Source organism: Ctenopharyngodon idella, chromosome 7 (genome assembly GCF_019924925.1).
Source record: "Ctenopharyngodon idella isolate HZGC_01 chromosome 7, HZGC01, whole genome shotgun sequence".
Classification (NCBI taxonomy): Eukaryota; Metazoa; Chordata; class Actinopteri; order Cypriniformes; family Xenocyprididae; genus Ctenopharyngodon; species Ctenopharyngodon idella.
The window spans coordinates 30645406-30669111 of NC_067226.1; the positions used below are offsets into that span (position 1 = coordinate 30645406).

General features: G+C 35.5%; 1 protein-coding gene across 3 annotated transcripts in view; it reads right to left on the bottom strand.

The window, feature by feature from the left end:
• Positions 1 to 22987, bottom strand: part of lrrk1 (leucine-rich repeat kinase 1) — a 104504-nt gene extending 81517 nt beyond the window's left edge. Inside the window, exons 1-5 of one of the 3 annotated variants that reach the window (XM_051901537.1) lie at positions 22820 to 22987; positions 20099 to 20279; positions 11036 to 11202; positions 1170 to 1341; positions 594 to 773 (exon numbers count right to left, since the gene is read on the bottom strand). In XM_051901537.1, the coding sequence (XP_051757497.1) occupies positions 594 to 773; positions 1170 to 1341; positions 11036 to 11202; positions 20099 to 20171 (592 nt within the window). In that variant the 5' untranslated portion in view covers positions 20172 to 20279; positions 22820 to 22987. Of the gene's footprint in view, positions 1 to 593; positions 774 to 1169; positions 1342 to 11035; positions 11203 to 15314; positions 15484 to 20098; positions 20280 to 22819 lie in introns of those variants that run through there. The other 2 variants (XM_051901539.1, XM_051901538.1) reach the window with 2 other exon arrangements.
• Between the last annotated feature and the right edge of the window lie 719 nt (positions 22988 to 23706).

Consider the following 23706-nt stretch of genomic DNA (forward strand, 5'->3'; position numbering starts at 1 on the left):
ATCGTTTTTGTATAATTAATGTTTTTAAATGAGTAGTTTTATATATCTCCATTATTTTTTGATTATGCTGTTCACAATGCTTCATGGGATTGTAGTTTTTTGTCAGATTTTCAAATACTTTTTTTAGCTTCAAATCAAAGTTTGTAATGTTGTGATTCACCTTGCAGCTGATTGGCTTGGTTCATGGCTTATAGCGCTTTAAAGGATTAGTTCATTTTCAAATGAAAATTAGCCCAAGCTTTACTCACCCTCAAGCCATCCTAGGTGTATATGATTTTTTCTTTCTGATGAACACAATCGGAGATATATTAATAAATATCCTGACGTATCCGAGCTTTATAATGGCAGTGAACATGGGTCACGAGTATGAGCTGAAGAAAGTGCTTCCATCCACATCAGAAAGAACAAAGTCATATACACCTAAGATGGCTTGAGGGTGAGTAAAGCTTGGGCTAATTTTCATGTGAAAGTGAACTAATCCTTTATCGAAAGTGGCACAACCAGTGCCGCTGAAAGAGTGGGCGTTCGCTGTTAGACTCTATTGTCTTTGTATTAATAATGTGAAATATATGATGAGCAGAAGCCTACAGTACCTGCCTGCGCCGCAGCGTACAGGGGCAAACCAGTGATCATGGCAAAATCTCCTGAATTCACTGCGCAGTCCTCGGCATCAGCATTGTACGTATAAACCAGCAGCTTCACCACCTCTAAATGACCCTCCTGGCACGCCGTAGCCAACATCCACTTCAGCAGATCCTTACGGACACACGGACCTAAAGAAAAAGAACGTTGTCTCAGAAGTGGAGAAAATCATCATATTTTGATATATGTAATACCAAAAAAAAAAATAATTTTTGTTCTTTTCAATATCATGTACCGTCAAATCATAGCATTGCTGTAGGGTGGAAACCTTGTATCTCCATATTTCTCTCTTTTTTTTTTTTTCATAAATCATTACTATTGGTTAACCTTTATGTCTGTGCTTTTTGCAAATATTTAACCAACGAAAAGTATTAAAAAGAGCTAAATCTCGTAACTCCATTGGATCCTCAAACTGTCAGTCAAACCTCATAACATCACAATATTGTGGCATTTTTAATAAATACCACAATATTGACAAATTTGATTTCATGCTGACTTTAAGGAAGTGGATTTTGGTTTCTGCTCACGTGGTATGGAGTCCAGCAGCTCTCGGACCAACACCTGATGTCCGTGATGTGCCGCTAAGACGGCAGGGTTACGTTCGCTGGGCTCCTGTGGAACCACAACCCGTGCGTCCTGCAGCAAGAACCGAACGCCGTCCACGTCACCGTTCTGAGCAGCCAAACACAGTAGCTCCAGCTACACACACACAAACAATAAAACAGATAAATCTGTTTAATTAAAAAAGACGTTTTGCAAAAACCATTTCCATACCACTATACTTCAGCATAAGGGTAACACTTTACAATAAGGTTCATTAGTTAACATTAGTAGTTAGTTAACATGAACTAATAATGAACTGCACTTGTACAGCATTTATTAATCTTTGTTAATATTAATTTCAACATTTACTAATACATTATTAAAATCTTGTTAACATTAGTTAATGCACTGTGAACTAACATGAACAAACAATGAACAGCTGTATTTTCATTAACTAACATTAACAAAGATTAGTAAATACAGTAACAAATGTATTGCTCATGGTTAGTTCATGTTAGTTAATACATTAACTAATGTTTAACTAATAAACCTTATTGTAAAGTGTTACCAGCATAAGTACCTTTTTTTTTTTTTTTTTTTTTTTTTACTTATATTAACTCTGAAGCTTGAAAATTAAGCTCCAAGTGTCTTCTTTTTTAAAACAAACCACAACTGTGCACACACTCCCAAAAGGTTTATAAAAGATGACCACTTGAGTTCAGGTATGTCATTGCTGTGGCTCAAAAAGAGTACTATCAACTCATTCTTAAAGTGAATGTTAGATTTGTTAAAAAAAAAAAAAAAGAAAAAAAAAAAAAAAATATATATATATATATATATATATATATATATATATATATATATAAAATGTACTTTTTGTCTCAATACTGAAAAATCAATGTATGTTGTGAAACCACATACAGTATCTGTTTATAGAGAAATAGCACTAGGTGGCAGTAATTCACCTTCTCACCTTTTCACCTTCTCAAATGACAGATTACACTAAATAAAAGGATAGTTTAGTTTGTAACTTTTGTCTTCCAGTAACAATTCAAAAGTTTGGGGTCAATAAGTTTTTGAAAGAAGTGTCTTATGTTCTCTAAGGCTGTATTTTTTAAATTAAAAATACAGTAAAAACTGTAATATTGTGAAATATTATTACAATTTAAAATACCTGTTTTCTACATGAATATATTGTAAAATGTAATTTATTCCTCTGATCAAAGCTGAATTTCCAGCATCATTACTCCACGCTTCAGTGTCACATGATCCTTTATATGATTATCAATGCTGAAAACAGTTGTGCTGCTTAACATTTTTGTGGAAACAGTGATACATTTTTTTCAGGATTTTATTTGAAATAGAATTATTTTGTAACATTATAAATGTCTTTACTGTCACTTTTGATCAACTTAATGTGTCCTTGCCGAATAAAAGTATTAATTTCTTTCAAAAAAAAAAAAATCGTACACATATTTGTAAGCATATTATGTAGCAATTAAGCTCATCTAAACATTGATCAAATATGTAATAATTCATGTTGTCCATCATGAACCTGGTGTTTAAAATACGATGATCAGACCACCATTTTTGGCTATGTTGAGAATGGAATACTAATACGATTCATTCGTCACACTCGGAATGGAAAATCATGCAGAGTAGAGCACACTGAACTATGGGAAACAGTTTTCATTAAAGTTTGCCATGGATGCATATTTTGACAAATGTAGTGGATTAGTAAGAGTAGTATGCTAATATGCTATTGCATACTCTTTCACTTGCAAAATGAGATTTAATTTTAGGCAAAACAGCTGTTGCAAGAGTCACGTCAGCTAAAAACTAAAGTTTAAATGTAAGTACACACTTCCTCATTCTGTTACTGGCTTTTTCCCCCACTGATCTCTGAATCTCTGAATGAGGGTGAGGGAAAGTAAGTGCAAGACAATTTATAACTAACAATTGAAAACTACTATTCCTGCAGTATGCAGAATACAATTTGGAATACCTGGATGATCTACTACTGTATATTCCCAGAAGATGCAGCATACAACAGCACACACTGAGCAGAAGACTACATGTCCCACAATGCACTCAGCTTCAAGTCAGTTTTATTTATATAGCACTTTACACAATGTACACTGTTTCAAAACAGCTTTACAGACAAATATTGCAGAACTAATTTCTGAAATTCCATTGAGCAGCTATATTTAAAGCTTCATAAAAAAGGAAAAAAATATGCAAAAATATGTACCAAAAAAAAAAAAAAAACTAAATTATAAATAAATTACATATAAAAAACTTGATATAAATAAAATATAAAAATGTCTAAAATGTATAACTAAATTAAAATATAATTTTAAAATAAAAATAACTTGAACTTCCACTCTCTGTGTGATGAATATAACGTCTGGACAAATCAGACACACAATTATTCATCATATTTAATGAATAATCCAGAAACTCACTCTCTCAAAGTTCTGTGAACCCATCCCCCTAAACTGCAACTAGCATCCCAAATGAAGCTTAACACACAGACAGAACTAGGTGTCCTGTTACAGGACACAAGAAAACTGATAAGAACTTTTTTATGACTGTCAGGATTTTGTGACTCTGACTTCATTCTTTCTGAGAAGGACAAATAAACCCTCTTAATCCTATATATTCTATATATAACCGCATGAGAAATGTATAAACGGATACACATTTATACATTTCTCATGCGGTTATATATTTTCCCCTCTTATGATTTTCCTTTTATAGGGTTTATTCTATGTATTAATTCTCTTTTTTGAACTATTTTGGTATTAATGTTTGCAAATTTATAGTTACCAAACATGCTACCCATGTGATTTTAGTTATCTATGGACTCCAACTTTCGTTTCCTATTTGGTAATTTATGTTACATGTTACTAACACTGTGACACATTAGTATTATAAGAATCTAGAAGGTTCTTCTCTCATTCATCCAGTGTCTTATGCTTATATCCTGCTACAGAACAAAGACGGGAAACAAAAGATTCCCTCCGAAGGGAAAACTCCTTATTGGCTCAATCACTGATCACCAGATCACAGTGCTCTTCTTTTTTTTACTGAAAAATGCTGATGTGAAGATGATGCTAAGAAGCTAGAAGCTTCTAAGAAACCCCAAGCTTGTGCCAGGCTCCGGCCTGGACCTTCCATTCACCAAAGGTCCTCTGAATCCAAATGGTTCTCTTTCATCAAGACAATATCAGCAAAGATTCAACAGGAGCCTCCACAAATTGCATCAGGACATTTTTAATTCAAATGGGCGAGACATGAAAGTATCAAACTTAGTCTCATTATTTGATATATTGAGTATCCTTACCCCTTTTAAAGAAGGGCATGTTAGAACTAAACTGATGGTTTGCTCAAGGCTGTTGATCTGCTGAATTGAAAACAATGCTGTAACTTCTTGCTTTCCTGTATTCTGCTTCAGCTCTCTCTTTCCCTTGGTAAACTGTATGCATGTATGTGTGTGAATGATAGAGTAGTTAAGTGTTTAGTCTAGACCAGGGGTGGGGAACGTTGATCTAGGAGGGCCATTGTCCTGCAGAGTTTAGCTCCAACCCTAATTAAACACACCTGAAGCTAATCAAGGACTTTAGGATTACTAAAGTTACAGGCAGGTGAGTGTTTTTTTCAGGGTTGGAGCTAAACTCTGCAGGACAATGGCCCTCCAGGATCAACGTTCCCCACCCCTGGTCTAGTTAATAAAGTCTTGTTCATGTCACACGTAAAGTTGTCCGTGTTTCATGCTTATATACTGGAGTCCCTAATTATGCCGATCCTGACTACATGCTCTGAGTAGTACTGTACAATAAGATTGTTATTTCCCATAACCTGGAAATGAACATTTCTTAGAATTAATAAACATTGGCCAAACAGGTTAATTGATTGTAATATTAATTTTATTACATTAAGTTAATTTTATTAACTGATCCAAATTTTTATAATTAATAGTTATAATTAACTAGTTATGATTAATTATTATATTTATTTTGAGCTAATTTGCTACATGAATGAACCATAAGTTAAATCAAGTGTGATTTATTTTTAATATCTCTATCTTAAGTAATTTGATGAACTTAGTTAAAAAGGTTTTACACAAAATGCAAAAAAAAAAAAAAAAAAAAATTGTTTTGTTATGAAAAATACAAAGCTTTTTTTTTCCTTTTGCATTTTTATTCCAATTTTGTAAATTGCTTTGGATTAAATTGTCTGCTAAATGAATAAATAGGTAAATAGCCATTTTTTATTTATGTCACTTGCTAAATTAAACATCCAACGCAATGAAATCATATGGTGTTTAAAATTCTATTTTTTAAAAACAGTATATAGTGTACACTACACATATGGAGCATTTCATTCTGACCGTAGATCACGTGTTTTACGGTAACACAGAGAAATATTGAAATACATTATATATTACACACATTTCTAATCTCCGAGACCAGTAAGCTCGATAACAAACTGATTCCGCCTGCGATTGAACGGGACTAATGTGAAGAGCGTGGAGGCAGAAGCGGAGGATCAGATGTGTGTTTGTTAACTGATGGCCAGTTAGAAGCCATTACAGTCACACCATCAATCACTCGTGACCTCATTAGAGACCTGTTACAGCATTTACAGAGCAGTATCACTGCGCACTCACTGACCGCATGCTGTAATGTCATCTGTAATCACTGTGAACAAAGCCTTTTAAGAAATAAACACGCCTTGTAATTAAAGGTGCCGTATGTAATTTTTTTGAATGTACTAAAGCACAAAAATACCATAAAATGTTTGCAGTGATTTAGCAAACATGCTAAAGTTCACATACTTGTTTCTCAGAAAAACAAAGCTACAGCCGGTTATTCTACTTTGAAATGCGTGTTCCGTGTCGGAATGTCTGTTTTTGTTTTGGTCTGTGTGATCCCGCCCACTGCCAATTTACCCAATAGTATTTCGACACCCCAGGTTGCCACTTGGCGGAAAACGCAGTGTATTGTAGCCTTAGAAGCCAGCAAACAAACTAGGGCAGAGATCGCAGAAAATACCCAACCTAAAAAGCCTCGGTATCCATCTAAAAATCTCTATCAACGGATATAACGTAACGCGGATAAATCAACTCGTCAATTTACAGTGTGAAAGTCTCCTCGCCTTCCATTGTCAATTCCGCTCGGTCCTGTTGCGTGTCCTCAATCTGGCAACCCGCGTGAGCGCCGAGTCTGAGGAGGAGCGGCGGGAGAAACAACCCTCTCCAATATTTTGAATTTGGACTGCAGTGCCTATTTCAATAGCTAGCTATCAATATTACATACGGCACATTTAATGTTTTCTGCCTTGCGTCTTTTTTAATCACAGACTATAACCATAGAAGCAATCGGTTACACTTTATTTTAAGGTGACTTAGTTACATTGTACTTATCCAAATAAGTAACTGAGAATTAATTAACTACATGTACTTACTACAGAGTTAGGGTTTGGTTTAGGGTTAGTTTCTTGTAATTATGCATAATTTACTGTTATTACTATAGTAAGTACATGTAGTAACGTGTAGCTACGTCACCTTAAAATAAATTGTTACCATGCAATATAGTTGATTTATAATATGGATTAGGACTTTTTTTCTTTTTTTTTGGAGTACCATAAAAAAATATATTACCATTGTTTTGCGGTGTGTACTTTGATCTCAACACTTTCAACCTTTTTATTTATTAATCTCAGGTTAGGTAAAGTAAATAGAATCTGGCCTAAATTATATTTGGTCAGAAGATTTCTCTGTGGTATGTTCTATCATAAAGTCCTAAAACACTTAAATCAAAGCCTCAAATATAAAAGCAAAATATAAAAGCAAATAAAACTTGAAATGAAAGTATAAAATACAATAATCACAAGCTTTCAAACAAAGGTGTGCTCAGCTCTGGGCTTCTGCTGACGTATCAGTATTCAAAGAGGCAATCAACTGATCAGTCTTTTACACTCCTGTTGTTTACCACAGAAATTAGGTCACCTTTTTGATTAAGGCAAGTTGTAACTTTCTGAAGATTTCCAAGATCCTTATCAAGGCCTAACAGGTGCAAGCTGTCCGCCTTTTCAAGTCCTTGTTCTCCAGTAAACTCAACCAAGATGGCTGATGTCCTATAAAGATTCTAGTAGTAGAACCACAGTTCTTTGTGTCCATGAACACACACACGTAAACACACACACTTCTGTGTACTGACAGTCTAGTTTTGCTATCTGCTTATGTAATCCATATGAAAGGTGTATTTCTCTCTAAAGGAGCATCCACTATACTGCTGAGATGGGTCAGCATCGTCAACTTCATCTTTGCAGCCGACACTGACTCAGAAAACACTACTTTATTAATAAATAATCCCAACACATTCATAATCATTACTTTTGCCGGTCCTTTGCTGCAAGCTTGCACACAGAATAGGCTATATTATATATTATATTATATTATACACTGAGATATCTGTGGTACTGCAAATTTTTTTTTATTTTGATGTAGTTACACATTACTATATGTACTTACTAAAGTAAATTATACATAACTACAAGTAACCAACCCTAAAACCAAACCCTAACAGTAACTCTATAGTAAGAACAATGTATCTACATCTAAAGTAAATAAAGTGTAACCAAAATTGCAAATGTGTTCTGAATGCTAAGAAGGTGGTTGTTTAGGTGTTCCCAATGATTGCTAGGCAACTGCTTATAAAAAAATATCAAATAAATTTGTTTTGTCAAACTAACAAAATGGCTGCACCAAACTCACGCCATTGGTTGAGCCAGATGGTAACATGGTTGAGCCAGATGGTAACATGGCAGGTGGTTTAAACAAACAGATCATTGTCAGTGTTTACATATAACAGGGAAATCAACATGCAAAAGATTTACTTGCAGTTTTTTCTGCATATTAAGCTATGATAGGAGGAAGTATTGTAATTTAGAAAAACAATCACCTGTACAATCACCTCGTCAAATCCAAATGACTTAAGCTTGTTTTGTTGCTGCTTTTCAAAACACTGTTTTAGTTTAATTGTTACACCCAAACAGATGGCTAGAGTAGACTTAGAGGCCAAAACATGTTTTAACATGTTAAAACACATCAGTATACCATTAGAAATACCTTATCAGCATCACAAACTGTAAACACATGCCATTGTAGTGTTTTGAGTAGGAGGTCTATGGCATGGGTTTCTGTTTTGAAAAAACATAATGTGTGCACTGTATTTTTCAACACATTAAGGGTGAAACTGAGAAGCAAGTGTGAAAAAAGCTGTGAAGTTTAATATTTGTTAACAGCCTCTTTTAGTACTGCATTATGTGTCTATGTGAGAAGTATCAAGGGTTTCACATTTTCCCAGCCAACACAGATCAGAAAAGCCAATGCAATCTTATGCAAAGCCAAGCCTGATACTGGACTATTGCTCATACTTAGGTTTTTTAATTTGCAAAACACTCTAATTCTCTCTATAAAACTTTGGCGTTTAACTCATCGTGCATCCTTTGTGCTCCAGGCATGACACCTCAAATCATGCAGTTTACATTTATGCATTTGATGCTTTTACCCAAAGCAACTTACATTGCGTTCAAGACACATTTTTTCAGTTCCTGCATTTCCTAGGAATCAAACCCATGACCTTGACCTTTTATATTTACATTTAATTTTGGCAGATGCTCTTATCCATTGCACCGCATTCAAGTGATATTTTTCAGTTCATGCATCCCTTAATGACTTCTCGCTCTCTACTATTTGAGCTAAATGAACTTGTTGAGAAGAATGCGTTATTGCTTTTCTAAGCACTTGTTTACAATAAAGCACCACACCCTCACAACTTACAACAACCTAGCATCACGGCAGAGAGTTTTACAAGCAACCCCAGTTTGCTGCACATAAATGTCCTTGTAACGAGTGGACTGTAAGTTGATTTTATAAACAGTGTCTGCTAAAAAACAATTATAATTATAATTTAGACCATTTTACATGAGCAACAACTCTGTACATGATATAAATAGCTCCTTCTGAATTGATTTAAATAGAGTTTTTTGGCATTAGCATGTTGGCATTTTCAGTATTGCATGAGTTATAAGTTTGTTTGTCAGCTTCTTTGGCTATTTTCATGCCGAAAAACCATACTTGAGTTTTTAAAACTCATTTGGATCACACAGTTTTAACATAAACCAACTAATAAACGTACTGCGATGTTTATTTGTCTGTCATACATAAATGAAAGAGGTAAGAAACAAATTTCTGCTCTCAAAAAAATCATGGCATAGTTTATTAACTATTTGCATGTATTTTATTTTATTTTGTCATATAATTATATTTTCACATGAGTACAAATCTGTTCATTGTGAAATCAATTACATTGATTTAGTTAAAAAGTATGAACATGGTTAAATTATGGCTAGATGTGAAACAAGCAATATTCAATTAGTTAAAATGTATGATACTGAAAAAAATGGATTTATTGATGCTAAACATATAAACCATATATTTTGTATTTAAAACATATTCAGTTTATTAGTACCATTAAATAAATCTTACCCGTTTCTTAGCGGTTTCATTTATGTATGACTGACAAATAGGGGTGTGACGTGCCACGAGATCTTGCGAAATTAAAATGTGATGAGATTTCTCGTCAAGGTGAAAAGCTCTCGCGATATCGCAACGTTGGTACGTGAGGGTGAAATTAGCATAGAATATGCCACCGCTATATTTACATTACTCCACTGTCGTTTTTCTTTTTTTAATAGAAACCATTCAATTCAGTTGGATAACGGTCACGTCAATTGTAAAGTATTGTAAACGTCCACTCTGCTCATCCAGCACGAGCTGCAGAGTCGCACACAGTACAGCAGGAATTAGAGTTCACTGATCATGTGACAAGAGTAAGGCGAGATGACTGACAAGACCATGGCGAGGATTCGTTGCGCAGCAGAGCCTAAGCGTTTGATAAATGTCTTATCTTGCAGCGAAAGCGAAAGTAAAACGCGAGCTCCCTGATGTGCGCAAATTAGGCTACATACAATAGCCTGTCTTCCAATATCAAACCTATCCTGCTGGGCTGTGTAGTTGTAACCACCTCTTAGCTCTGGTCTCTGTTTGCACTTTGAATATTGAGAGAGTGCTTTGATTATGGTTGCAATTATTGATTGCACTTAATAAGACTAAGAAAAAACTGTGTTATTTATACTGTTTTTATTTCTATGTTCAATTTGTGGAAAGGAGTTCAATTAGGAGTTCACACACAGCCTCAATCAGAAGTTCTGGAAGCTCATAATTCATGTACAGTAATGTCTTAAGAGACTCATGTGAAATTATACAGGAGAGAAGCCAGTCAGTTGAGTTTTACAGTGCTTGTATATTATTGTCTTTCTATGCATATGATAAATCATACTCAGAAAGCAGAACTGAAATGACATTCATTTCAAGATGATTAGTTAAAACATTTCATGCACCTGCAGACTATTTTTCCAGTCATGAATTTTATCATTGAGGATTTCTTAAAAATACTGTGCAAAAATCTCGTCTCGTTCTCGTGAACTCAATCTTAAAACTTTAAAGTGTCTCGTCACACCCCTTCTGACAAATATACATTGCATTAAGTTTATTAGATGGTTTATGTTAAAACTGTGAAATCCAAATGGATGGAAATTTTATTCAAATACACAGATCTTAAATGAAGCCCTAAATATTCTTTTGAGTGTAGCAGCTTCCAAAGCGCAACATATGCGTGTCCTTCAGCAGGTGAACTGCACAATGCACCAGCTTCCCTTCAGTTTTTATATAATTTTTCAGTAAAACGTAATAGCAAAGTGGGAAAATGATCAAACTCACCCCATCTGGTCCCCCTCCACTGTTATTCTCGCAGGAGAGACGGATTAGCTCGCGTGCCCTCTGGTCCTCGCCATCCATATAGGCCTCCTGGATGTTCTTCAGAGTGGGCGACTGACTCAAGGGAAGGTTGCCAACCGCCGACTGCTTGGCTCCCATCTCCGGAACGCCTGCAATTGGGGCATAGCCACCACAAACAAGTCAGTAAAAGAGAAGGAATCTTAGCACACGCTCATGCTAAAGCAAAGATGACGCGATGGGAAATGAGACACAGGAGGAGAGGGAGCAGCCGGGAATCAGGTCAGCCTCATAAAGAATTCACATGCCTTTCCCCCCGGACTGCTGAGGGTGTATTTGCGGAGCCGTGCTTTACCACGTTCACCTTTGATGTAAAGAGCACCTACTGTGGGCAAGAGTGAGATCGGGAAGTTCGGGGTATGGTGAATAGATAGTGATACTCACAAGTACATGCTCAAACATATGCATGCAGCAATATGAACCACTGCAGATCCATTTCAAAAAGCAAACAACAAAAGCAACAATCTGGACAAAAAAAAAAAAACACTTAAAGTTAAAAAGGCATGTGTGTTGGTAGTTTGCATTAAATATTTTGGGAAGTTATGCTCTGTGGTGTGACATTCTAAATATAAAGCTATTTTAAATGGCATTTTGATCATTCTTTTGTAATTGTTATGCATGCAGGTTTGACACCTTGTATTATTTTACTAAATTTTTTAACTAAATGAAATATTTGTACTTTGAAGAATTAATTCGTCACACTGCAAGACCATTTAAAATGAACGATGGATCAACAGATGGACAGACAGAACGACAGATGGACAGATGGATGGATAGACAGACAGACAGAAAGATGGATAGACAGAAGGAACAATAGACAGATAGATAGAATGATAGAGGGAACGATAGATAGATAGATAGATAGATAGATAGATAAGATAGATAAGATAGATAAGATAGATAAATGAATAGACTGATAGACAGATGTACATAAAGATGGATAGATGTAGATGGAAAGATAAATGGACAGACAGATAGAAAGATGGACAGATGATAGATGGATAGACGGATAGAAAGATGTACAGAAAGATGGATAGATATAGATGGATAGATAGAAGGACAGAAAGATAGAAAGATGGATAGACAGACAGACAGACAGATACACAGATAGATAGATAGATAGATAGATAGATAGATAGATAGATAGATAGATAGAAGCACAGACAGACAGATAGAAAGATGGATAAATATAGATGGATAGACAGACAGAACGACTGATGATAGATAGATAGATAGATAGATAGATAGAAGGACAGACAGATAGACAGACAGACAGATGTACAGAAAGATGGATAGATATAGATGGATAGATAGAAGGACAGACAGATAGACAGACAGACAGATAGATATACAGAAAGATGGATAGATATAGATGGATAGATAGAATAACAGACAGACAGAAAGATGGATAAATATAGATGGATAGACAGACAGAATGACTGATAGATAGATAGATAGATAGATAGATAGATAGATAGATAGATAGATGACATGATGAGTAAATGAGGCTGCATTTTTATTTAGGGGCAAACTACACCTTTAATAATCTATTTTCAATCTAGAGCACATCACCAGTTGCCATTGCTCCGGGTAGATCAGCGGCCAGACTACAGTAAACAGGAGTTTTATGATATCAATCCAAGAGGGCAGTGAAGGTCAAATCAATCACTCCCTCCTATTATTCACATTACTCCATCCAGCCCTTTAACATTTATCTGGCAAATGTGGCCATCGGCAGACGCTGCTCCATTAACGTCAGGTCTGCTTTGATGTAAAGGAGCCGGACCTGTGGGTAAGTGCCAGTGTGGCTGTGCGCTTTAATAGAAGAGGCTCATATGAATAATTTACAACATTTTTCTGATGAGAGGCCGGAGAGATCCTGAGGGAGGGTAACCATTAGAACAAATCCAGTCTGCATCAATACAGTCTCAGCTCACGTCCCGCACAGACCAAATCAACCTGGAGGAGAAACCAAAGCCAAGACAATAGCTTCGTTCTGAAACCTAGCAAAGCTGACAACCTAGACAGATTTTAAGGTATTTAAGATGCTCCTAATGTGAAAGAACGATCAGCATAAATACAGTTCAACCTGTTGCATCTCCAAACTCGCTTGTGTCACCTCAAATCAATGACGGTAAATGAAAATCAATACTTGTGTCACAGCATGTATCCTCATACAAAAACACATAACAAAAAGCTCAGTGAAAAAGTTCATCCAAGATTGTGGATAAAGTGGGAGAATTGTGACTAAAGAATACAATTATAATTCAATATATACTGAAAAGTATTGGTCATTTTCTTGTAAGAAAATCTGATTTCTACTTTAAACTCATTTCTACTTTAATTATATGTAAAGATAAAAAAAAAGAATCTAAGTCAACATTGGGCTCAGCAATATGTTGAATATTCACAATTCATTTGCAAATATTTTGCTGGCTATATTATATATATATATCCCATCCAATAATCGCAAAAAGATTTGTGCTTTATTACTTCTGATAAGAATTAAAGTTTCAGTTTTCAAATTCTGTCCATTTTATCATAAAATTCAAACAATAAATGGCGTTTTGACGCTCTTAAATGTGACGTGTCAGAACGCTGTAATGCCTCAGTTCAGGCGGCAGCTCGGAGCGCGAGTCTTTTCTTATTTAGTATCGGTGCATCTCTATTCAAAAATATCCTTAGTCCTCCAAGGTTTATAATGGTTGTGAATGGTAGCCCAAATTCTGAAGACAAAAAAATGCATCCATCCCTAAAAAAAAGAAAAAAAAAGAAAACACGATTCCAGGGGGTTAATAAAGGCCTTCTGAAGTGAATCGTTGTGTTTGTGTAATACAAATATTCTTATTTAAAACTTCATAAAGTAAAATAACGAGCTTATATGACGTTCTGCACTACACCATGACATACTACGCTACGTCCTACGCTATAACTTAGTACATCATGTCATTGTGTAGAACGTCATGGCATTGTGTACTACGTAGCGGAAGTTAACGCTTTTTGGACGCATGTTGAATGTCTATGGCTTTCGCGCCGGAAGCTTGTTATTTTACTTTATAAAGTTTTAAATTAGGATACTTGTCATTAACAAACGCATCTATTCACTTCAGAAGGCCTTTATTAATCTCCTGGAGTCGTATGGATTCATTTTTTATGGATGGATGCATTTTTTTTGTCTTCAAAATGTGGGCAGCCATTCACAAACGTTATAAACCTTAGAGGACTAAGGATATTTTTAAATATATCTCCGACTGTGTTCTTCTGAAAGAAGAAATACACCTAGGATGGCTTTAGGGTGAGTAAATCATGGGATAATTTTCAATTTTAGGTGAACTATCCCTATCCCTTTAACTATCCCTTTAAGCTCCTCCACTCAAATAAAAACACAACTTGATCCTAGAGAATGTCGATTATTAATATTAGCGTGGATGCCATTCTTCTTATGATGTAACGAGTACATCAGGCGTTATAAGAAGGGTTCCCGGTTATGGCTCCCTGGAATGTTTTCCTCAAAAACCTTAATTTCTTTTCGACTGAAGAAAGAAAGACATGAACATCTTGGATGACATGTGAGTAAATTATCAGGAAATTTTCATTCAGAAGTGAACTGATCCTTTAAATGTATTCAAAGCCTGAAAAAAGCAATATTCAGCTCTAGATGACAACGCAAACCTCTTTAATTTAAAGCTGCTTTTAAATAACGTATTGCGAAAAGCACTATACAAATAAACTTGGTTTGAATTCAATTTCTGCTCTTGAAAAGACACTTAAACATCCATTAACATATAAATGAAAAGTGAAAACACTTACTCAGCATCTGCTGATTAAATCAAAGTCATCTAAACTTAACTTTTTCATTATTTTTCTCCCTTTCTCCAGTGTAAAAAGATATTTTATCACCTCTTCATCTCCTTAAACTATAGAAAACATTTAAAGCTTGCTGCTGCTAAGTTTAAGACTACAAGCACAATCTATCAAGACCATTGAAACCATGTGACAAATCAGACAATGAAAAGAAAGCCTGAGGATGATAAGAGAGACTACTTTCCTCTAAGAGAAGTCAATCACTGAATTTGAAAGTATAAAGTTAAAGAGTCAATGAAAGGTTCACTACATTATCACTTCCACTACAACTCCCACTATGAACACTGAAAAAAACCAAGATATCCACAATCACACCGAACGCTCTGTCAGCTACACATACCTTATCATTCTGCACGGATCTATCCGGCAATCATCTCATTACTGTCCGTCAGAAATCCACAAGCTTGATGTACGTGCAGTACCTGTGAGCTTAACCTGACTCTGTGCCTATAGAGGAGAAAGATGCTTCACAGAACGAGACTCCCGTCTCCTCCCTCCGTGCTGTCCTTAATGGCAAGGTTATCTTACACCGTAAACACATTAAAGAGTGAAACCCAACCCTCCCTGGCCTGCTGCTGTGTCTCTGCCCCTCCCAAGAGGACCTCAGATTGCGTTTACAGCTAGCTCAAGCCACGCTAAGCCAGATTAGCACACTGGCCTCTTTCTGTAGCATGTGTTACTGCCACACAAGACCAGACGACATACTCAATCACACACAGATACGTGACGGGACTCAGACATGAGCCACGCCGCTCCAACACACACCGATGGATGCACGCGAAGTCACTGTTGCTAATGGCAACGGTGTTGCTGATGCTGAGCCGGCAGGAGAAGGGAAACCCAACACCTATGGCATGAGATTTCAAATCTTGGGGGATATTGACCGTTTTTCACGGGATGCTTACTTCATCTGTTTTCCGGCCAAATGCAATGCAGAGCAACCCAGAAATTATATATATATAAAAAAGGATGGACAAGATGAAAATAGTTAATTGGACTGCAATTAAAGGGATAGTTCACCCAAAAATGAAAATTACCATATGATTTACTCACCCTCAAGCCATTCTAGGTGTATATGATTATCTTCTTTCAGACGAAGACAAGTTATATTAAAAAAATATCCTGGCTCTTCCAAGCTTTATAATGGGACTGAATGGAGCTTGAGATTTTGAAGGCCAAAAAAAGCACATCCATCCATCATAAAGGTAATCCATACGACTCCAGAGGGTTAATAAAGGCCTTCTGAAGCGAAGTGTTTTTTTTTTAAAGAAAAATATCCATATTTAAAACTTTATAAACTAAAGCATGACATGGGACGTAGGAGTAGCGTAAGCTTAGAAGCCTCTCGTGGTTCAAACAAATAGAGTTGTGCAACAAACTCAAGCTCCTCTTCTCTTATATCGAAATCCTCTGACATTTCTCTTTAAAAATTCTCATTTTAGACTTCTAATTTGTGACCGGTGTTTTGTTTTGCTCTATCCTCTGTGCTTCCGTGTTTGTCAATACGTCAGAGGTCACTTTTCCCCCGGAAGACTCCGGTACGGCCGTCTGCCGGAAGGTTTAGCTTCAGAAGGCCTTTATTAACCCCCTGGAGCCGTATGGATTACTTTTATGATAGATGGATGCACTTTTTTTGGCTTCAAAATCTCGAGCTCCATTCGCTACTATTATAAATCTGGGAAGAGCCAGGATATTTTTAAAGGGGTAATTTTTCCTGGTCTTTTGGTATATAAGAGGTCTTTGTATCATTAATACAAATGTCAGAGAAAAATGGATTCAGTTTATTTTTAACGAACGTCCTAGTCACATCAGTGCTGACTTGCATGTTTGTACTGTACATTTTACCAGCGACTGAAGTATTTTTATTTAAAAAAAATACTCTCTTTATAATGGTTGAAGCTGTCGCTCACACAGCATGAGTTTTTCTGGACACTTGCCAAAACTCCTGTTATAGTGACGCTCTTACACTACACAATGAATCTCTTACTGTATTTACATCGTGTTTGCACTGTTTGTTATGGTGAAAGCATTTCGCGAGAGTGCAGAAATTGCATTGCAATGACGAGATCACTGCATTCACATGATCAACAATCATCTGCTCAGTGCTCATCACTGCAACCTTACATGTGATAGTAATAGATCTACATATAATGCATTAATCAACACTTTTCTCAATTTGTTAATTTCGACAGCTGTAATAGTAAAAATTTAGTAAATTTCAATTGCAAAGATGTCAACCAATCACAGCAGTGGGCGTTTACACTGAAGTCTCACAGCAGACACGCCCCTTCAAACAGAAGGCTAAAATCAGGGTAGAAAATAGCCATTTATTTCTAAATTATGACAATTTTTAATGTAAAAATCATTAACATTATAAGTGCATCTCAGGAAACATTATAATAAAAAAATCTAGTTCATGACCCCTTTAAATATATCTCCGACTGTGTTTGTCTGAAAGAAGATAGTCATATACAGTGGCAAGAAAAAGTATGTGAACCACTTACAGAATCTGTGAAAATGTTAATAATTTTAATGAAATAAGGGAGATAATACAAAATGCATGTTATTTTTTATTTAGTACTGTCCTGAGTAAGATATTTTACATAAAAGATGTTTACATATAATCGACAAGACAAAAAAAATAGCTGAATTTATTAAAATAGCCCCATTCATAAGTATGTGAACCATTGATTCTTAATACTGTGTGTGGTTACCTGGATGATCTACGACTGTTTGTTTGTTTTGTGATGGTTGTTCATGAGTCCCTTGTTTGTCCTGAGCAGTTAAACTGAGCTCTGTTCTTCAGAAAAAATCTCCAGGTCCTGCAGATTCTTCATTTTTCCAGCATTTTTTGCATATTTGAACCCTTTCCAGCAGTGACTGTATGATTTTGAGATCCGTCTTTTCACACTGAGGACAACTGAGGGACTCAAACACAACTTTTAAAAAAGGTTCATACATTCACTGATGCTCCAGAAAAAAACATGATGCACTGATATTCAAGTGAAATAAGAAAAATTTGGACCTCTTCATCCTGTTCAAAAGTTTTTACCCCCTGACTCTTAATGCATCGTGTTTCCTTCTGAAGCATCAGTGAATGTTTGAACCTTTTTTAATAGTTGTGTTTGAGTCCCTCAGTTGTCCTCAGTGTGAAAAGATGGATCTCAAAATCATTCAGTCACTGCTGTAAAGGGTTCAAATATGCAAAAGATGGTGGAAAACTGAAGAATCTGCAGGACATGGAGGATTTTTCTGAAGAACAGATCTCAGTTTAACTGCTCAGAACAAACAAGGGACTCATAACCAACCATCACAAAACAAAAAAACAGCCGTAGATCATCCAGGTAACCACACACAGTATTAAGAATCAATGGTTCACAAACTTTTGAACTGGGTCATTTTAATAAATTCAGCTATTTTTTTGTCTTATGGATTATATGTAAACATCTTTTATGTAAAATATCTTACTCAGGACAGTACTAAATAGAAAATAACATGCATTTTGTATGATCTCTCTTATTTTGTTAAAATTTTGAACATTTTCACAGATTCTGCAAGTGGTTCACATACTTTTTCTTGCCACTGTACATGAGGGTGAGTAAATCATGGGATCATTTTTTGGGTGAACTATCCCTTTAATGTTACATTTTGAATTTGCTGAAAGCCAGTCAAAAATTGAGGCATATGTGACTAAATTTGTAAATTTGAAAAACCTTTTCATCTAAAGGACAAGGTTAAATATTTAAAATTAGTGTTGTAGACATTTTTGGCACTACTCTAAGAGAAATATCTGTTACTGTGAAACATCTACTATCATTTTTTTTGTTTAATATATATATATATATATATATATATATATATATATATATATATATATATATACACACACTGTATATATGTTATTTATTTAGTCATGTTGGCCCAGGCTAAGCAGTTAAAACTAATAAAAATGCCAAATGTTTGGATTCTTTATTATGACTATTTTCCACATTCACCATAAATAAATATCATAATATTTCATTTATCATTGTGCCATCGGAGAAGAAAAGAGATGTCACTGCAAGACAGAGGGGAAGTTATTTCTCTGAGGTCAACCCTATATTAATTACTATCGAAATTTGACTAAAGAGTGAGAGCTCAGTGCACATATGTTGCAAATGAAATGCAAGCATTCAGCCCAATTGCACATTCAAACTTGGGTAAATGTGAGAGGAAATGACGTGCAGTGCTATAAACACCTATCTGAAGAACGGCAGAGTTTCAGTTCATATTTCTATATATACAGTTCAGACTGTGAAGTTCCTTGAACCAGAACTGCACTACAGATTTTGTCTCAGGGTTCAGAGGGGTAAAATGAACAGCTAAAAAGAAACAAATCTTACTGACATGGTACACTAGGCTGAATTTATATCACTCTGAGAATGACAATATCAAACTATCATGTGACACAGTAAAGTCGCTGAACTGGTGTTTCTCTCAGAGGGAATTATTAACCATCATAATACTAAGATTATTCAAATTGAATGAATCAACAAACCGCCACACTACTGTATATGCCCTAACTGGCAACATACCATTTGCAAAACAATGAGGAAGTTTCTCTGACTTCAGTATGCCTTCACTGAAAAACCAAAATGTCACTGGTTTTACAGTTTATTTGAATCTGTGCCAGTATGATTTTCTGGAAATGTTAAAAATGTAAAAAAAAATTTGCAAGTAGCTCACTGCCAGACGGTCCAAAATGAACACTCACCAACTGCTAACAAGTGGCAAATTTGCAGGGAAAAACTACTAAATTCATTAAATAAATATCATAAGGTTTAAAAAAATATAATTAAAGGATATAATCTAAATAATAATGAATAAATAAAATAATGATTAAAAATAAAAATGTAATATTTAATAAAAATGTAAAAATAAATAATATAAAGACATAAAAAACAATATTAATTATTTTAAAAAATAATAAAAAACATTTATTTATTTTATTCTTTTAGTTAATAGGGACATTGCACATTAATAAACATTTCTGTAAATGCTTCAGAATAAACAAACAAACTTTACTGTGTCCTGTGAGCGTTTGAGATTCATTTTGGACCTGTTGAATGTGGAAAGGTTTCTTACCAGCTTGCTCCTCCATGCTGCTGACAATGCCGCCTGGATCTGCAGTTGCTATAACGTTCCAGTACGACGACATTTTTCAGGCTAAAAGTTGCCGTGCCATTTGAAGGACGTCATCAGTGTTTGAAGATATGTGAAATGTCCCTTGAGGAACAGATTGTGAGACGTCCATCCATTTGCGTGTCTTAAAAACAAAATTCAGAGACACTTTAAACTTGTAGACAATTGAAAAGGAACAAGACAACATTATGTAGAGTGCAACAGAATATAGATATAATTTTAGAATATTCATTGCATTGTGTCATTAATTGGGTTAGTTCACCCAATAATGTCATTTAAAATAACGTCAATGAAAATTCTGTCATTTATTACTCACCCTCATGCCGTTCCACACCCGTAAGACCTTTGTTAATCTTTGGAACACAAATTAAGATATTTTTGTTGAAATCCGATGGCTCAGTGAGGCCTGCATAGCCAGCAATAACATTTCCTCTCTCAAGATCCATTAATGTACTAAAAACACATTTAAATCAGTTCATGTGAGTACAGTGGTTCAATATTAATATTATAAAGCAACAAGAATATTTTTGGTGCGCCAAAAAAACAAAATAACGACTTATATAGTGATGGCCGATTTCAAAACACTGCTTCAGGAAGCTTCGGAGCGTTATGAATCAGCGTGTCGAATCAGTGGTTCAGAGCGCCAAAGTCACGTGATTTCAGCAGTTTGGCGGTTTGACACGCGATCCGAATCATGATTCGACAAGCTGATTCATAACGCTCCGAAGCTTCCTGAAGCAGTGTTTTAAAATCAGCCATCACTATATAAGTCATTATTTTGTTTTTTTGGCGCACCAAAAATTTTCTCGTCACTTTATAATATTAATATTGAACCTCTGAACTCACATGAACTGATTTAAATATGTTTTTTAGTACATTAATGGATCTTGAGAGATGAAATGTCATTGCTGGCAATGCAGGCCTCACTGAGCCATCGGATTTCAACAAAAATATCTTAATTTGCGTTCTGAAGATTAACAAAGGTCTTACGGGTGTGGAACGGCACGAGGGTGAGTAATAAATGACAGAATTTTCATTTTTGGCTGAACTAACCCTTTAAAGATAAGCACTGATAGCAGCAAGAACAAGATAAACAACAAATTTAAAAAATGACCCTTTGTAATACATATTACTGATCTTATTCATTGGTGCAGGTTGTTTAAAAGCAAAAAACTCTTTGTAAACCCTTACTTTTGAATCCAATTCTGTTTTCCTTGGAAATTATTAGTTTTACAATGATTTGAATATGAAAATACAGCAAGGAAACAACACCAGTGGCATCTTGCACGTTCTCATTTAATGCCACTGCCAACCATCTTTTTATAGAAGTCCAATCTAAAGGAAGTCTGCTGGTATCATGCTTTCCATTGTAAGGGCTAAACGTCAGCCGATCTACATACCAACTGTCCATTCGAACAATTATTCTACAAGTCTAAAAATCGTCCACAAGAAACTGATGCCTTTTCCAGAGCTGAAGTGTTGTGCCAGCTAAAGACGTGACTCATTTTTCCTTGGCTTGAGGTCATTGGTCATTTGGTTACAAACAAAACAAGCTTTCTTTAGTGAGTTACAGTAGGCTACATTGAATTTAATGAGTGACCTCTGCAACGCTGGTACGACCAGACACATTTTGATTCACGTTTTGCAATTAAATGTTTTGAAACATGGACGAGTCCCATATGCAATGTCAAGCACTTTAAAATACCATTTAGTACCATATCAAAGTACCACGGTACTGTCAAATGATCCATACCAGTACTTTATTAGCTAGGTGTATATACAAGTAGGAGAGACCGGGGCTAGTTGTCACACTTACTCCAGTCATTATTTCCAAGGGTGGGTTTATTTTTAAAGGTCAGACTTTGTAACGTTTAAGACTTGACTACAGAAATATATGTAGGAATTATTAAATATTTCCATCGTTAGCCAAAAGTTCCAAACATTTAGCCTTAATATTCAATAATATTATTGATTTGAATGCACTGACACTATTGGATGAGAACTGAACTGAGCTGGACAACGACTGTTTTTCTGCAGAGCTGCTTTATAGATGAAATGAACTAATTTAATAATTAATGATCTTTCACTAAACTGACTTCAGCTGAACAGTGACACTAGAGCCGCTGTACAGTTTGCTTCATTGAATTACGTTCCTGTTACTGTGAAACAATCTGAATGGTATAAAGCGATATAAAATAAAGGTGACTTGACTACTGAACACACATTGGCCCAATAGCATGGCATACTGTCACAACACACGGGGTAAGTTGTCACAATAGAAATTCAGCCAACTTTAAACACTAAAACCGTCAACAAAACAAAATTCATGAACAGCAAGAATAACACGAGTTTGAAACTAACCTGAAAAATCTCTGCTATAGGAAACAAACGCACATCAAACCTCAGATCTACTTATAGGCTATCTCTAACAACTTATTTGTTGAATGAATGTTACAGTTTACAGTATCCCACATACACAACCTCACCTGTATTGCAAACGCTGCACGGCTCGCTAAATCTGTAAAGGCTGCATGCGCGCAACGCGTGAGTTAATGCAAGAGTTCCATACCAAACTCAACGTGTACGTTGCGTCGCGACGCAGACAGTGTAGTTGAGGAATACATGTGTAGTCAACAACATTATATGATAGTTTAGTGTACTTACCACACACTTGAATAGATGATATATCCAGTCACAACGCGGAATAAAACGGGCCTCCTCAGATGCTTTCGGTTTGGATCAGTTTTCGTAGACGCTCACGGATCAAACCAGATTTCTACTTCCTGATCTGAGGGACAAATTTTCCTGAGGAGCTGAGAGAGTCAGTCTGCCTCTGCTCACTGCACACGCGCGCGCGCTCGCTTTCAAATCTGCAGGGGACTTTCCATAGACTTTTATTGTTCGAGTCAATTATATTTCTATAGCGTAAACGTAACCCTCAAACAAGCCTTTCTGCATTTTTACATTTCAAACAAGGCATTAATAAATAGCCTAGGTCACAGGTGTTTTAAGCTGTTTTTCTTGTTGTCTGTCAATATATATTAGGTTTCCGTGATACACTCAGAGAAACCTGTTTACATGATCATTATCAAAATAGGTATGATTTGCCCACTTTAATTAATTCACTTCAACTGTCTTCACAAATCAAGTTCCAGCATGTTAGGCTATGTGAATACGCTGATCCTCAGCAGTTTTACCAAATAGAATATAAATGAGGACACACCATAGATGCCAGAGAGGCTGATTTTATTAAAAGTAACATATTTCATTATATTTCACTTTTTTTGTAATGTGAAAGTCATATTTTATACTATCTTGGGATGTTTTTACCATTCTTCGTTTGCTATGTTTGAATTGGATCAGAATTGCATTGCTTTTATTTTAGGTTTCATGTGAATCTACATGTATTCAAATACAGATTTTATTTTAGGAATAGCACTCATAACATTTTTTACTATCTGACAGGTACTAGATACATAGTACATAGCATTTAATTATTTTGCACATTCGAGTTTTGTCACTGTGTATTTGTCGACATTATTGTGGTCAGA